The sequence below is a fragment of the Prionailurus viverrinus genome, chromosome C1 (assembly GCF_022837055.1).
Source record: "Prionailurus viverrinus isolate Anna chromosome C1, UM_Priviv_1.0, whole genome shotgun sequence".
In the NCBI taxonomy this organism is placed as follows: Eukaryota; Metazoa; Chordata; class Mammalia; order Carnivora; family Felidae; genus Prionailurus; species Prionailurus viverrinus.
The window spans coordinates 172,292,492-172,308,131 of NC_062568.1; the positions used below are offsets into that span (position 1 = coordinate 172,292,492).

The following is a 15,640-nucleotide window of genomic DNA, read 5'->3' on the forward strand; positions in this document are numbered from 1 at the left end:
TCCTTTTTAAAGGAAAAAAGTTAAGTACTAGTAGAATGAACTCTTCTAGCAAAGATCTCAACACCTTCTTGATTATCAATGCCCATGGACACTTTGCAGTTCTTATTTTGCTTCTAAGTCCTCAAACCCTTAGCTTCTTTGATATACTGTCTCCTAATTCTTCTACCTTTCTGAAAGTTCATTTCCATTTTCAGGTGGTTGACTGCATTGCTTTCTCTCACCAGTGCTGAGTGTTGCCTACGCTTCTGTTGTTGGCTTTTCTTACATAAACACACACTTCCTGGGCAGCCCCCATTTAATTCTACATCTTCCACAATTACCTAAATGTTGTCAATTCAGGGTTAGATCACTATGCTCAACTCCAATTCCTACTTCTAACAACCTGGACTTTATCTAGATATACCGTAGCAGTCTCTATACTTTAAGTAAAATTGAATGCATCATTTTTACTACCAAAAGAACTTTCACCACCTGCCCCCTCTAAAGCTTGGCCTCTTCCTGCTGTACTTTCTAACTTTGTGAATAAATGGCACTATTTGCCAGCAAACGAAGTCAAAACCGTGAATGGTATTAGATACTTAACTCTCCTTTTCAATCTTATAGGCCCACTGCTACCGACTAAACTTGGAAAATAATGACAGTCTTTTCAAGGTAAAGGCTGAGCACCATAACCTAGAATTCAAGGCTTATGGGGAAGAAAAAACATTATATAAGAATGTTGTGTAAAAGGTGTTAAGTTCCATTGTTGAACTGTTCAATGCAACTGGATTACATGATCCAGAAGAAGTCTTAACATTTGAATACATTCTCTTCTTACAAAGCTGCTGCTAACTCATCAGTTTTCACGTTTATTACGTAGTGCTGATGAAAAAAAGTCTGGGAGAGAATAGGTTTTACTGACTTGAGTTTTGAGTGTAACAGCAGCAGCACAAATCTCAGGATTCTCAGAACAGTTCTAATCACGGAGCAAACCAAAACTAAACTACAGAAATACGGAAAGTGGATGTGTAAAATTTAATAATAAAAGGGTCACCATGCAGCCACATCCTCTCCTTGTCATTCATCCTCTCCACCCCTCAAATCTCTTACAAAGTTGAGTACAGTCAAGGTTGGTTGTACAGAGGGGTCGAAAGCAGCCCTTGAGAAGTGCTATCCCTCAAATGTGGATTATGATTCAAAGAGCGATACAAAACTCAGCACCTCTTTCATTTAAAAAAAAAAAAAAAAAGTGGAGAAACTTGGTTAAAAAGAGCTAAAATATTCTCATAGCTGCCTAAGGTGTAGGTCTTGATACTTCCACATAGACAGGTGACTTCAGATCCACATGAGGCCATTTGGACTAAAACCAAACTGAGTCCATTACTCATTCCCTCTCCGGCTCTTCTTGTGGCTTTTCTTAGATCTGAAATGGTAACACATACAGATCGTAATACAGGTGTTAAAGGAGCTAGGCAAGAACTTCTGAGGAAGACAGGGGCATGCAGATACTGATGGGGATGGAGATACCTAATATTTATTTATTATTATTTTTTTAATGTTTATTTATTTTTGAGAGAGACAGAGAAAGAATGGGAGTAGATTAGGGGTAGAGAGAGAGGGAGGCACAGAATCAGAAGCAGTCTCCAGGCTCCGAGCTGTTAGCACAGAGTCCGATGCGGGGCTCAAACCCATGAGCTGTGAGATCATGACCTGAGCCGAAGTCAGATGCTCAACTGACTGAGCCACCCAGGCACCCCAATACCTAATATTTATTAAATGTGCTTGGTGTACTGTCTCAGAGCAACACTGAGTGACGCATTACTATCCAAAATTTGCCATTGAGAAAATGGGCTCTGAGAGGTTAAGAGTGCACCTGACAGTGTATAATAGCATATAGAGGTTTCTAATGAAAATTTATGAAATGAAAGTGACTTTGTCCAATGTCACTCAACTGTTAAGTGTTAAAAGTTGGGATTTAATCACAGGTCTCCTGAGACCAAAGCTCATGCCCTTACCACTATCCAAAGCTGTAATCCTATGAGGAAAAAACAAATGAACACGAAACATATATAGTTCTAAAAATTCTCAGGGCAAAAGGCCAATTTTGTCCTGTAATAAAGGAAAATTCCTAAATATTCCCATCAAAACAAAATTTCAGGTCTAACTTAGTTATGATTGGGGCTTTAATTTCTGAATAAAGAAAAAATTCTTAAGTCAAAATAGAGATCAGTCCATACCTTTCAGGAGACTTTGAGTGGCTCCTATGTCTGTGACTACGGTGATGACCTAGGGAAGAAAGGGCCACTGGATGAGTGGTATTCTACCTACCTACTCCTTCACTGTCATTTTCACTTCCCCCAATCCCTTTAATTGGCTTAATATTTTTTTTGGCTTATGCTAGAGACAGCTCTTGTTGGTAGTACTTCTCTGAAATGTGTGTGTTGTGGGGGCGATGGTCAGAAGAACTGAACCCACTTTATATACATTCAAGGCTTTATGGCTGATTGCACAAAAATCACATTTATTTACCACTACTCTGTTGGGTGGTGTTCCTATAATTTCAGATGAAAAAACTGAAGCTCATCATCTTTTTAGCAAATCTTATAAAGGAGAGTCAAGATGTGAACTCTTAACTTTCATATTCTAAGTTCATTTCCTTTTCTTTTTAAGCAATAATACAGTCAGGCACTTCTGTACTGCAGGAGGCTGACTAGGCTAATTACAGTTCTTTAAGACAACCAATAGCAAAAGGCCCAAAGGCTATACCTGGAGACTTGGAGCGGGATCTGTGCCTTCTATCTCGAGACCTGCTGCGGTGACGTCTTGGACTTTTGCTCCGATGCCTTTCTCGGCGAGGGGAGGGGCTGTGGAGATGACTGGTCAGATTCCTTTATCTGACAATATATTCACCACAACAGCACCCCCCCTTCCCCAAAACCCTATCTTTCATTACAAATCAACTGAAGGCTTACCTCCTCCTTTTAGGAGACCTACTCCGCCTATACAGAGAGAAAAGAGGAAAACCTTAGTAGGTGCACTGCAGTTGTAGATTCCAAAAACTGTCCAAATTCTTCACTCGTATCCATGCCCTTTGTTCTGTAACTTTTTATTAACACTCTCCCACTCTAAGTCTGGGATTGGCCATGTCATCTGCTTTGCCAGTGGGGTATTCGCAGATGGGATACTAACAGATACTGGAAGGAAACTTGTGTGACTGAGGCTGTCTGCTCTTGAATTCTACCACTGCCATGAGAACATGCCTAACTTAGCCTAGAATGAGACACCTGGAGAAGAGATGAGTTGCCTCAGTCATCTTAGTTAAAAGCCATCTTATACTAGCCAACAGACAGCTGACCACAAAATGGGTGAGTGAACTTACACTGCCTATTCTATTCTAGCCCAGCTTCAAATCACTGACTATAGCCTTGTGAACTACATAAATGGTTACTGTCTGCCACAGAGGTTTTGCAGGTGGTTGTTCTATAGCAATTAATACACTAGGCAAACATTCTTCACAATCTGAATTTTTTCCTTCTTTGAAGTCCAAACTTCTTTGCTACCGTGCTAAAAGTCTCTCTGGAAGAGGCCAATGACTAGGGCCTTACCTTCTGGGAGACCGGCTTCTACTCCTCCTGTAGCGCAGTGTGGGAGAACGACGGGGCTTGTCCAAGTCTCGGTAGCTTCTCCGGCGATGATCAGGTGATGGCACTCTCTCCAACTGGAAAAGAGATTAACTTACACAGAACCATTTAGGAACAGTATATACACCCCCTCCTCATCCTGGCCCAAATTCCACCTCCAAGTGACTTTAAAATAACAAATACATAGAGAACCCTAAGGACAAAAAGAACTACCAAATAAACTGAATGGTTTCCAATAATCCCACTATTATTCTAGTGTTGGTACCTTTATTCTGGGACAATGTGAGACTAGTGAGAAGTAATTCTGTTTATCTCCTTAAGAAGCTGGATTTCCAATGAGAAAGAAGAGATACAGATGTAAGATCAAGAAGATTAAAGTATAAACTCATGCTGTACTTTAATCTTAAAAATTTCCTCCAGGTCTGCCAACTGTAAAGACCTAGAAATATTGACCAAACCCATAGCAATGAGCAGTTATAGTGCCCAGACTTGTATCTAAATACCATTATCCCTTTAAATGAAACCAAGGGCTCCCTGGAAAAATGGCTAATTTCAGGTTTGGGGCAGAAGCTTTGAAGACATGACTAGAATGTATCAGAAGCAAGGAGGCTGAGACTACCATGATTATATCAGTCTCTTGAGTCAAGTTGGGGGTCCCCCACTGGCCAAAGAGGGGACAATTTCAGCATCAGCAAGGACCATGATGGTTCCAAACATCCAATTTGCTTAAATCCATGAGTTCACAATGTTACCGGGCACAAAAGCACATTGTGAGGATACTATGGAGTCAACTAATTATTTTAGAAACTGATAAAGAGAAATAATCAAGTATTGATCTTTTTTTCTATATCAACTGTACCTAGGAAAAATTAAGTGTTGATGTGGGAGATTTCTCTTTACAGCAATGTTTTAGTTAACAAATGATGAAAAGACAAATTAGAATATCACCATCTTACAACCGCTAATGGGTCTAGGCAGAGATCATCTAGGCACCATAGCTCCTAATTTGACAAAAAAAAGACAGCCAGACTTTGCTCACCCTTGGGGAAGTACACACCAGTACCTATAAAGGAGTGTTGCTCTACCTCAAATCCAACTGAACCTTCAGATCTAAGAATTTGTTTATAGGAAATATAAGGGACAAATTTAAGTGATCCCACAGGGACACAATCAGAAAAACACAGACTGTAAAAATCTGTATAGAATAACATGACCTGTTTTATGGCTCTTTTTTGAATACTAATTCAAACTTAAAAAATATAGGGCAATTGGGGATATGTAAATCCTGAATATTTGTCTTTTTCCTTGTTTCAAGGTTAATTTAAATTCTAGTTAACATATAGTTTTAATTTCAACACTGAATATCTGATATTAAAGAATTACTGTTAATTTGGAGGTGCTAATGGTATCACAGGCCTTGTCTGAAATACGGATGAAATACAGGATAGCTGTGATATAGGTCAAGAAAATTGGTGTGGGGGCAATTTGGTATAGATATACAGAAGAAATAAAATGGCTGAGTTGATATTATGGAGGCTAGGTAATGGATAAATGGAGGCACATTCTCCACTTTAGCACATGATTGAAATTTTCCATCAAAAAAGTGGAAAAACAGGAGTGCCTGGGTGGCTCTTTTGGTTAAGTGTCTGACTCTTGATTTTGGCTCAAGTCATTATCTCAGCATTCAGGAGATCGAGCTCTGCACTGGGCACTGCATTAAATGCAGAGCTTGCTTGGGATTTTCTCTCTCCCTCTCTCTGCTTCTACCCCGCTTGTGCTTTCTCTCACTCAAAATAAATAAACTTTAAAAGAAAAAGAAAATAAAAACAGAATGCCTACTTTTGGTTTACTCACCACATAAGAGCACCTCAGCCTTGCATGGCTTTCAATTCATGAATGTTTCCGTTGGCACTCACCTTAAAGGGAGCCTACTGGCTCAGAACTACACTTCCATTTGCAGTCAGAATCCATAATCCAGCATTTCTTGTCCCCCCCCCCCCAGCCTTTTTTTATACATATTTTAATCACAAATGTTTCAGATCCTTCTTTTCTAATTCAACCATAAATACTTCTACATTATCATATACAGTACTTTTCATAACAGTTTTAATGGCTAATAGTTGTAATAGTTTACCTGAGTGCTCCCTGACAGCTGGGTTCCTTTCAATTTTTCAGCATTATAACTAGTAAAGAACATGATCATGCAGTAGGTATTTTTCTTTAAAAAAAATTTTTTAATGTTTATTAGAGCAAGAGAGAGCATGTGCGCAAGGTGGGGAGGGGCAGAGAGAGAGGGAGACACAGAATCCAAAGCAGGCTCTAGGCTCTAAGCTGTTAGCACAGAGCCCAACATGGGACTTGAACTCACTGACCGTGAGATCATGACCTGAGCCAAAGTTGGACATTTAACTGACAGAGCCACCCAGGCACCTCAGGTGTTTTCTTTTTCTAAACTAGGCTTACTCCTTAGGATAGGTTCAACTATGAACAGTATTATTATTCTTGTCCTAAGTATTTATTTAAATAGCTACCAACTATGAGGCAATTATAATGTCCCAGTACTGTGCTAAGGGCGTTGTATATATCCTTTTATTAATATCCATAACAATCCTAAGAGAAAGGTATCATTAGCCTTGCTTTACAAAAGAAAAGACTGAAATTAATTTGCACAAGATTATGGAGAGCTGAGATACGAATCAAAGTCTATTTAATTCAATGCTCATACTCTTAAATATCATATTTTTTGGTTAAAGAAAGTTAAAAAGTAAAGTCTGAAAACAAAACAAGAAAGGACCATTCCCCCATCCCTTCCCCATAATTATCCCTCCTTCAACTGTTAAGCTCCCAGAGAGCCTGACCTTCTCATCTTCCTCTTCTTCCTCTTCACTGGACTCCACATCATCCATGTCCTCTTCTAGAGCGCTAACCCGAGGCTCCAGTTGCTCAGCTTCCTCTAGCACATAGCGTTTCTATGGAAAGCAAAATGAGAGTTAGAGGGCCTTGTTCTCTCATCTCTGTCTTGAAGCCCCAACACTGGGCTTCTGGGATTGACAGGAAGACTAGGGAGCAACAGCTGAGGCAATTTCATTTCAAAGACATCCTAGACAGTTCAAGATTTTCCTAAGGAATCTAACATACTTGGAACCAATACTCACATATCCCCCTGGAAACACATAAATACAAAGTTGAAGGTAACAACTTCATTTTCTGTTGGCTTATTCTCTGTGGTCTTTTACTCTTCCAGTCACTGAAATATCAAGCCGTATAGGTATAGCCTTGAATAAAAAATGGAGCCTCATATACAAGGACCAGTATGTTCACAGCTGTGACTCTGGTGGCTGGTAGTTGCAACGGGCTCAGAGCAGAATCTCCCAAGAGACCCACTGAGGCTCAGCCCAGTTTGGCGACTAAAGAGTGCCTTGGGTCCTGCTCTGGAATACCACCAACTCTCTACCTGACTCAGGATTTAGAGAACTGTCTATACAGTTCAGTGTGAGTCATTCAGTGTGAACACTGGAACTCCTGATTCCATTTTCTTCTGAGATGTGACTTAGCAGGCTTATCTATGATTAAGGAACTGAAAGGCAAAGATGAGTTAAAAAATGCCAAATGGACTTGCTGGGTCATAAGATCCCTTTACCATTTTCTCCTGTCTAGGACATAAAGAATGTTGGACAGCCCTAGAATAAATAGTAATATTTAGCTTACATCTCACTCATCCCTAACAAAATTCTATGAAGTTTGGGAGAAATGACACAAAGATGCCACTCAGTGAAGTCAATACCTCATTAAAGAGCTCCTTGGAAGAAGGCCCTCCAGTCACAGGATTACCAGTTTGTGATCTAAGACTGCATCAGACAGGGCATCCCAAATCCCTAATGCTCACAAGACTCAGAAGCTACTAAAATCACTATATTAATTCATTGTATTTGTGTTTGATGAAATTTGAATTCATCCCAGAGCAGCTTGTTGCCAATGTCCAGGCACATCAGAAGCTAAATTAATGAGGTACTTAGCAAGGACAGAATCAGAACAAAAGAAAGTGTTAAGGATCACTTCATCCAGAACAGATAGAGGCCCACACCAGACCACACTTCTTGGTGATATACATCAGTCAGATTTCAATTTTCTCTCTTGGTGCATGTTTTGTGGTCTTCTAGACTCTGCAGACCATCTTCTTTACATCAATAGTCTTGCTTAAAGCTGAATGGACTTTCAATCCTTTGGCTACAAACTGATTGCACTTGAAAGTAATCCATTTCTTGTAGTATTTTTAAAAATGATAGCAGCTAATAACGATTGCTAACATAACCATAATGAAGTGTGAGAACTGGGCCCTGAAAGCACGCTTTCAGTTTTGAAATCTTACTCTTTTTTTAGAGTTTGTTTATTTTGAGAGAGAGGGAGAGGGAGAGAGAGAACCCTAAGCAGGCTCTGTGCTGTCAGTGCAGAGCCCGACGCAGGGCTCAGTCTCATAAATGGTGAGATTATAACCTGAGCTGAAATCAAGAGTCAGGTGCTTAACCAACTACTGAGCCACCGAGGCACCCCGAAATCTTACTCTCTTTACTACAGTCTACAATAGCCAATACATAACAGGAAATATATATCACATTCATTTTCAGGATTTTTATTTTATAGGTTCCTTTAACTGGGTCACTATGGAGGAAGAATTGGTTTACTGCATTTAAATGTGAGCACTTACCTACCAACTGCTTTTTATCCAGCTGATTTGCTGCCTCATCTGACCCGTTTATCAGATACCTGCATTTCACTCTATTCCCTACTTTGAATTAATTATTATGAAATAAATACTACTTTGCTGAGTGAAAGAAGACAAAAAAAGAAGAGTATATACTGTATCAATTCCAAAACACAAACTAATCTTTGTGACAGCATATCAATGGTTGCTTAAGGGTGAGGGAGGAGGGAAGGAAGGGATTACCCAAAAGGAAAAAAGGAAACTTTTGGGATAATGGATATGTTCACTATTTTTGATTGTGAGGACAGTTTCAAGGGTGTATACATATGGCAAAACTTACCAAATTGTACACTTATCAAATTGTATGTAGTTTAATGTATGTCAGTTACACTTTAATAATAAAGCCATTTAAAAGAGCAAAAGTCTTTGTTCAAATGAAATCTCTCAAGCCCAATATGTAACTTGGAGAAAAAAGGAGTTGCTGTGATTGAATATGTGGGGCTTTTTCCTCTTATTGCTCTCAGTAGCCTTAAAACAGTTCCACAGAGCATTTTAAAGACCACTGAAGTAGTCTAATTTCCCTATTTTATAGATGGGGAAATAAAACCAGGTCCCACAGCTAGTCAGCTATAACAACAACCCAGAAATTTAATCTCCTAATTCCCTGCTCATTTCTCCATTACAGACCATTCCCTTTCTCTTTAGGCAACCTACTTTATCTGTTTTCCCTATGTACTTTATGACAGTCGGTTTAAAATCATAGTCTGCAAAACCCATTCCTGAAAGGTGCTACATGGATAATCATTAGGGAAGGGAGCAGGGTTATAAAGATATTTAAGGGGTTCAGATCTCAGTCTACCACTCCTGACTCTCCTGTTTTATATCCTGCAATTTCCTTATAATATTTTAAAGAAGAAAGTCTTGCTGTGTTAACTCACTTTTAAAGCCCTACTCTTCAAATACTTTATCTGTTTTCCTTTCACTCCCAATCCCCTTTTTCATAGTAGTAAGACTGCTTAGTAAGAGGGCCCCTAGGATCCTAGAGCTCCGGTGTTTTATTATGTATGTGTACTTGTCTGTCTGCCTGTCTTGGGGAGAGAAGGGCGACTCTGATAAGAGACCTTTATCTTTTACCTGTAGCCGGGGTAGAATGATATCACAGACTCTCTCACTGTGCAGCAGTTCATCAATAAACTCATCCACATGCATCAGTTCAAACTCTGAAAGAAAAGTCATAAGCTTAAGCAACTTGGAAATAAATTTATATAGCCAACAAGTAAAAGAAGTTTAAGACTCTATATGTAAAATATAGAGTACTTGGTATAGAAAGTGTAAACCCTCTGCAGCCTCCCCTTCCTGCATATTCATTAGTAAAGCTATTCAGTGTGGCAGTTACAGAGAAGGGATTACTGACAAACCTGGCTCAAACTATAGCCATTCACAGCCTTGTCATCACTTATCTTCATTCATTCAGTTCACCTTTACTGAGGCCATCTATGAAACAGGCCTCTTCTTAGAGCTGGCGATAAAGGGATGAATAAAGCTGTCCGAATTAGCAGGAGACCCAACACAAAAGCAAGCGCAAACAGTCCTGAATTGTATAGGGGTGATGTTCTTGAACAGATCATATAACTCAAGTACAAATTCTTATGTGAACGCACTATGTTTTTAAATATAGAACATGTATCTTATATGGTAAACAATAGCCTTTTCAGGATTCTTATCGTAAACATTACCTTAGTTCAGTGGTTCTCAACCAGGGGTCACTTTGCTACCCACAACTAATGGGGATGCTACTGGCATCTTAGTGGGTAGAGTCCAGGGATAATGGCTAAACATCCTACAATGGGCTGGACAGCTCCCCACAACAAAGAATCATCTGGATCAAACTGTCATTGACAGGTTGAGAAACCCCATTTTAGTTTAACATAGTATAATCATAAATAAGTAATTACATGATGGCCATGACCATGTCCACCTTGTTCACCATGTTATTTCCAGTATTAGCACAGAATCTGGTATGATATTGGTAGTTACTATGTATTTATTCAATAAACAAATTAACAAGTTAATAAAATTTAAAGTAAAACACCAAAATCTTAACTTTCTACTGCTTAATGTTACATCTAGAAGGGAAAGGCAAATGTTCCTTATCTTTGGTTATGACACTAAGTGAGAAGAAAAATATTTTGACTGTATTACCCTGAATCCCACTCTACCACAAAAAATACCTTTTTGTAAAATGTATGGAGCTGCCCCCATTGGACACACTATTTTTCAGGGGATTCCTACAGAAGTATAAGTATACTTAATCTATACTGCAGTGTGAAATAAAGTGCTAGAAGAGACACCACTAAAAATAACTGTAATGATATATAACATAGGGAAAACTAACTTTGGGAGGTTTGGGGAAGGCTTTTACAGAGGTCATTCTAAAGGTAGATCTTATGGGATGGAGCACATGTGGAGGGAACACATGATGGAAGGCTGAGATTGACACAAGATGCAAGTGAAAAGGTAGGCAACCAGGGACAGACTGGGTAAGGCTAACAGGAAGTCTGATGGAGTACTCCGTGCAGGTGGTGGTGAAGCTGAATGAAGATGGTAATGTAATGGATGAAGAGGAACATTCACAACGTATGTTACAATGTGAAGGGAGAGATACTGGTGAAATAAAAACTGGTTCAGGGAGGAAGGTCCAGACATTTGGCAACATACTCACCCCCATTTCGGTTCTGGCTCTTGATTTTTCGATAGTCGTTGTACAGAGGCTCTAAGTACTTGTAGCAATCAATTGCAGTGCCTGTCAGCCTCATGTAAAGTGCTCCCAACATGCGGACATACCTGACAGACAGAGGACAGTGAAGCTACAGGCCATTCAAAAAAATTCTTGAGTTTTACACCTGCCTTTTTTCATATCAGTAGTGGATGAACAAGTTCTTTCTCTTCTTTGGCATATGAGAAAACTGCAATTTTAGAGGCAACATAGGGCAGCAGAAAGATAGTTAAAATATGGAGACCTGGCGTCAAGTTCCCATTCTACCGTTTACTTGCTGTGGGAACTTGGGACATGTTGATCAACTTTCAGAGTCTATGTAACATGAAGATAGAACTTATTTACCTCACAGGATTGCTGTAAGAATCAAATCAGATACTGAATTTAACAACAGGACATATATATTTACTAACAATACAAGAAATAATATACATAGATGTGAATATATAAATTGTTGCTAGGCAGCACAGAAGGCTGGTTCTGGAAAAAAGTCAAAGTCATCTAGGTTACCATTCTGAGTCCATAACTTACTGATTTTGTTATATTAAGCAAGTTACTTACTTTCTCAATCCTTGTAAAATGGAGATGATGATGCCTAATTTAATGGCTTGGTGTATTTAGTGAGAAATGTGCATGCGGTGCTAAGCATAGCATATAGTGCCTAATAAAAGTTAGCTATTTTCTAGCTGTTAATGTTTTGTTAAAATTCCTTTTTCTTTTCTCCTGTATCCAACTACCCACTCAAATCTCCACTTGGAGTAACTAGTAGGCATTTCAAACTCAGCAGTTTCTTTATATGACAAACAGAATAAAGTACAAAAGAATGTGTACACTGAAGCCAGCTTTGCCACTTACTAGCTGTTTGACCTTGAGGAAATTACTTAATTTCTCTGTGCTAGGTTTCCTCCCCTGTATGACAGGGGTAATAACTTTATAGGGTTGTTGTGAAGGTTAAATACCTATATGTAACTCCCTTAGAATAGAGGGTGACACCTAATAAGCTATCATGTCTGTCTCCTATACTTGTCTGTGAGCTCCTTGAGAATGAATAATAAAATAGTATGAGCAGCTTACATTTTGGGGGTGTTTACCATGCGACAGGCACTGCACTATCTTTTTTAAATAAAATTTTAAATTTTATTTCAGAGAGAGAAGAATGCACAAGTGGGGAGAAGGGCAGAGGGAGGGAGAGAATCTTAAGCAGGCTCCACACTTAGCACAGACCCTGACACAGGGCTCGATGCCATAACCATGAGTCAGGGCTCAGGCACCACCTAGGCCCCCAGCACTATCTTTTTTAACTCTCATATCAATCCTGAATTGGTATCCTCATCTCTACTTTACAGATAAATAAAGCTCAGAAAATGTAGTAACTTCTCCAAGGTCACAAAAAGTAACAGAGTCTGGACATGAACCTATATCTACATGAAAGTTTTCCTATTTGTCTACCACACAATGTAGTTTTCTTCATCTTTGAGCATCCAGTGTTACCAACATCCAGTGTTACCACTCACTTCTGCTTAATCTATGTTCAGTGAATTTGTGAAATGCTTTTTGGGTGGCAGAGGCAAGGGGGTGGGGGGAGTTACCAAGACTAAGAATGTAAAGAAGATCAAAACCATCAGAACAAACAAAATACAAACTCAAGAACTCAGGAGCAAAGTCTGTAGGGTGGAACTCTGTAGAAATAAGATACATTGCTTTCACTCTTCTTAACCAAAGCCAAATTCTGGATCACTGAAATTGAAGCTTTTATATTAGCTAATCAACATTTCACTCACTTGAAATCTTCATTTTTGATAAACTCTACAATGATATCCTTCTCGGGTTGAATTTGAAGCATCTTCAAGGTCAAACACAGAAAGGGAGTTGGCTTTATGTTGCCACCATAGACACCACCCACAAACCTCAACTCCATGGCTTTATCGACTACAAGTTCAGCTAAAAACAAAAACAAAAACAAAATAAAGTGGCATCTCAGACACATTAGGCCCAGCTTTTCCCAGTGTGAAGTGGAGAGAAGTTAGTTCAAGCTTTGGTACTCCTGCATACTAATCAATAATTTCGTACTAGGAGAATAAGCATGCCTGAGTAGGAATAATAGCAGCAGCCAATATACACTGAAGTGTCACTATATGCGAGATACTCTGCTAAGCATTTCATATAATCTCAATCTTCACAAGCTCTGAAGTTCCTGCACTGAGGCTGTTTTCAGCTAAGAAAAATGAGGGCTAAGAAAGGTTAAGTGACTTGCTCAAGGTGCAGGGCCTGGATTTACATGCAAGCAGTCTAATTTCAGAGTCCATGCTTGTCACCATTGTTTGCCAAAAAACTGCCAGATCAAGAGTTAAATAACAACAACAAACCACTCTATAACTACATAACCCTGAGTAATTGTCCTCTACAGAATGGGGATAATAATCTTTCACAAGTGTTTTCAAAAGCAAACACAAGCTGTGTGAACTAGGACAAGTCATTTTACTTTTTAACCTGTCAGTTCAAATCTGAATAATAAAGGTACAAAGTTTAAGGGCTATAGTGACAATCAAGTGAGACAAAACAAATGTTAACACCTGACACACAGCAAATAATGTATGAGAGACACTATTAGTGTCTTATAAATCAGATTTCAAGTTCCTTTACGATAAATTCTGTATTAATTCATTCAACATTACAGTTGACAACTTATAGCCAGGTGCTAAATACTAGAGAAACAGGTAAAGGGATAAAGAAGGACAAAATTACTACTCTTACAGAGTTTACAGTCTGGCAAGGCAGAAAGCATTGAAAAAATAATTGAAATTGTGATGAACAGTTGAAAGAAGATGCAGGATGCATAAAATTATATGACGGGAACATAATCTTAGTGTTGGGGGAGAAAAGATCATGAGTTCACTTTTGGATATACCGAGTTGGCATGTTTTGGAATCAAGAGATTTAGATCTCAGAGGGAGAGATAAATTTGAAGGCATCTACATATAACATGTAACTACAGTGTGGAAATCATCCAAGGAGAGAATTATGTAATGAGAAAAGGCCCCAAAATTGACATGACTCCAAAATTTAATGGCAACTGAGAGAAACAATATGACTTGTCCATGGACACACAGTTAGCAGTGGTGGCAACAACAGTAATGGCAGAGGTAACAACTAGCACACTGCTGAATACTTCTTAAAATATTTACCTGTAACTTTGTTTTTTGTTTTTTTTTTTAAGTTTACTTATTTCGAGAGAGAGAAAGCACAGGTGCGGCGGCAGCAGTAGGTGAGGGAGGGACAGATTGATTGGGAGAGAAAATCCCAAGCAGGGTCCCTGCTGACAGAGGAAGAACCCAAGGCAGGGGATCCATCCCACCAACCCTGGGATCATGACTGAGCGGAGACCAAGGGTGGGAAGCTTAACCACTAAGCCACCCAGGCGCCCCTATACCAAATACTTCTTGTACTTTTTTTTAAAGTTTATTTATTTTGAGAGAGAAAGTGCGAGTGGAGGAGGGGCATAGACAGAGGGGCAGAGAGAGAATCCCAAGCAGGCTCTGTACTGTCAGCGCAGAGCCCGATGTGGGGGCTCCAACCCAGGAACCATGAGATCATGACCTGAGCCAAGTGGAAGGCTGAACCGACTGAGCCACCCAGAGAGCCCCATACTTTTTGTACATTATTGTATTTCGCCCTTAGAACAAACCTTTGAGGTGGGCATTAAACTCATTTTACAGTAAGAAGCAGCCATGGTTCACTGGGTAACAGAGCTACTAAAATGAGGAGCCAAAATTCAAAGACTGAAAGACTACCAGTTCTTCTCTGAAGAACTGATATTTATATTAGGATCCGAACGTGGGAATACTGCAAATGGTCCAGATTTAGGGACAGTAAGACCATGAGTTGGGTATCAGGTATGTTAACGTTCCTTTAAGAACTTTAGGGTCCCCGAGCTTAACAATGTTTGGGAACTCAGCAGATAATTATGAAATATGGAAAGACCCACAGAACCCAACTCAGACGCGCCTCCGACTAAGGCGCTAGCATATTCACAAGTATCCCCAGAGATCAACACAAAACTGGGTACATAGTAGGCGCTCAGATTTTTCTGAACGACTGACAGATTCCCCTCTGTTTCACCCCCTTGGGCCAGTCTTGGAGACGCCCAGTCAGAACTGGGCCACACGGCGGCGGAAAAGAGTCCGCGCGCTCCCGCTCACCCGTCAGTCCAAAGCACTCCTCTTTCCAGTACTTAGACTCGTAGATTCGCGTCCGAATGATCTTCTCCACCAAATACTGAGGATTGGTGCCGTGGATGCTATGCGCATCCTTCACCGTACGGTTCGCCATTTTCGAACTCCTTCGGTTCTACTTCCGTCGGTTCCTTTAATGCGTCACATCCAGTTTAAAAAAAAAAAAAATCCACAAAGGGACGGAGAAGGGTTCAGAAAGTCTTTAAATAGCTGAAGCCACCATCTTGATACCGGAAATGCTGCAAGAAAAGGAACTTCTCTCCGGTTAACAGCGTCGCTGACCGAATCAATGATGGCTGCTGCACGTTTG

General features: G+C 39.7%; 1 protein-coding gene across 2 annotated transcripts; it reads right to left on the reverse strand.

The window, feature by feature from the left end:
- Nucleotides 1–1,193: 1,193 nt before the first annotated feature.
- PRPF38A (pre-mRNA processing factor 38A) lies at nucleotides 1,194–15,632 on the reverse strand. Of its 2 annotated transcripts, none has more exons than XM_047870996.1 (10): nucleotides 15,298–15,632; nucleotides 12,880–13,039; nucleotides 11,045–11,166; nucleotides 9,457–9,542; nucleotides 6,479–6,589; nucleotides 3,585–3,697; nucleotides 2,952–2,978; nucleotides 2,746–2,855; nucleotides 2,217–2,265; nucleotides 1,194–1,402 (listed from the first exon to the last, which is right to left on the reverse strand). In XM_047870996.1, exons 1-10 carry the CDS (start codon nucleotides 15,425–15,427, stop codon nucleotides 1,360–1,362), a joined length of 951 nt encoding a protein of 316 aa, XP_047726952.1. In that variant the 5' UTR covers nucleotides 15,428–15,632; the 3' UTR covers nucleotides 1,194–1,359. The 2 variants fall into 2 exon arrangements, with proteins under 2 accessions (XP_047726952.1, XP_047726953.1); XM_047870997.1 differs by having other exon boundaries at nucleotides 2,746–2,843; nucleotides 15,298–15,628.
- Nucleotides 15,633–15,640: the final 8 nt, after the last annotated feature.

Coding starts and splice junctions, on each gene's coding strand:
- PRPF38A (XM_047870996.1), bottom strand. CDS start 15,427: ATGGCGAACCGTACGGTGAAGGATGCGCATAGCATCCACGGCACCAAT. Junction 9,543..11,044: donor GAGCCAGAACCGAAATGGGG/GTGAGTATGTTG, acceptor CTTTTCTTTCAG/AGTTTGAACTGATGCATGTG. Junction 2,266..2,745: donor ATCCCGCTCCAAGTCTCCAG/GTATAGCCTTTG, acceptor TTTCTTCCCTAG/GTCATCACCGTAGTCACAGA.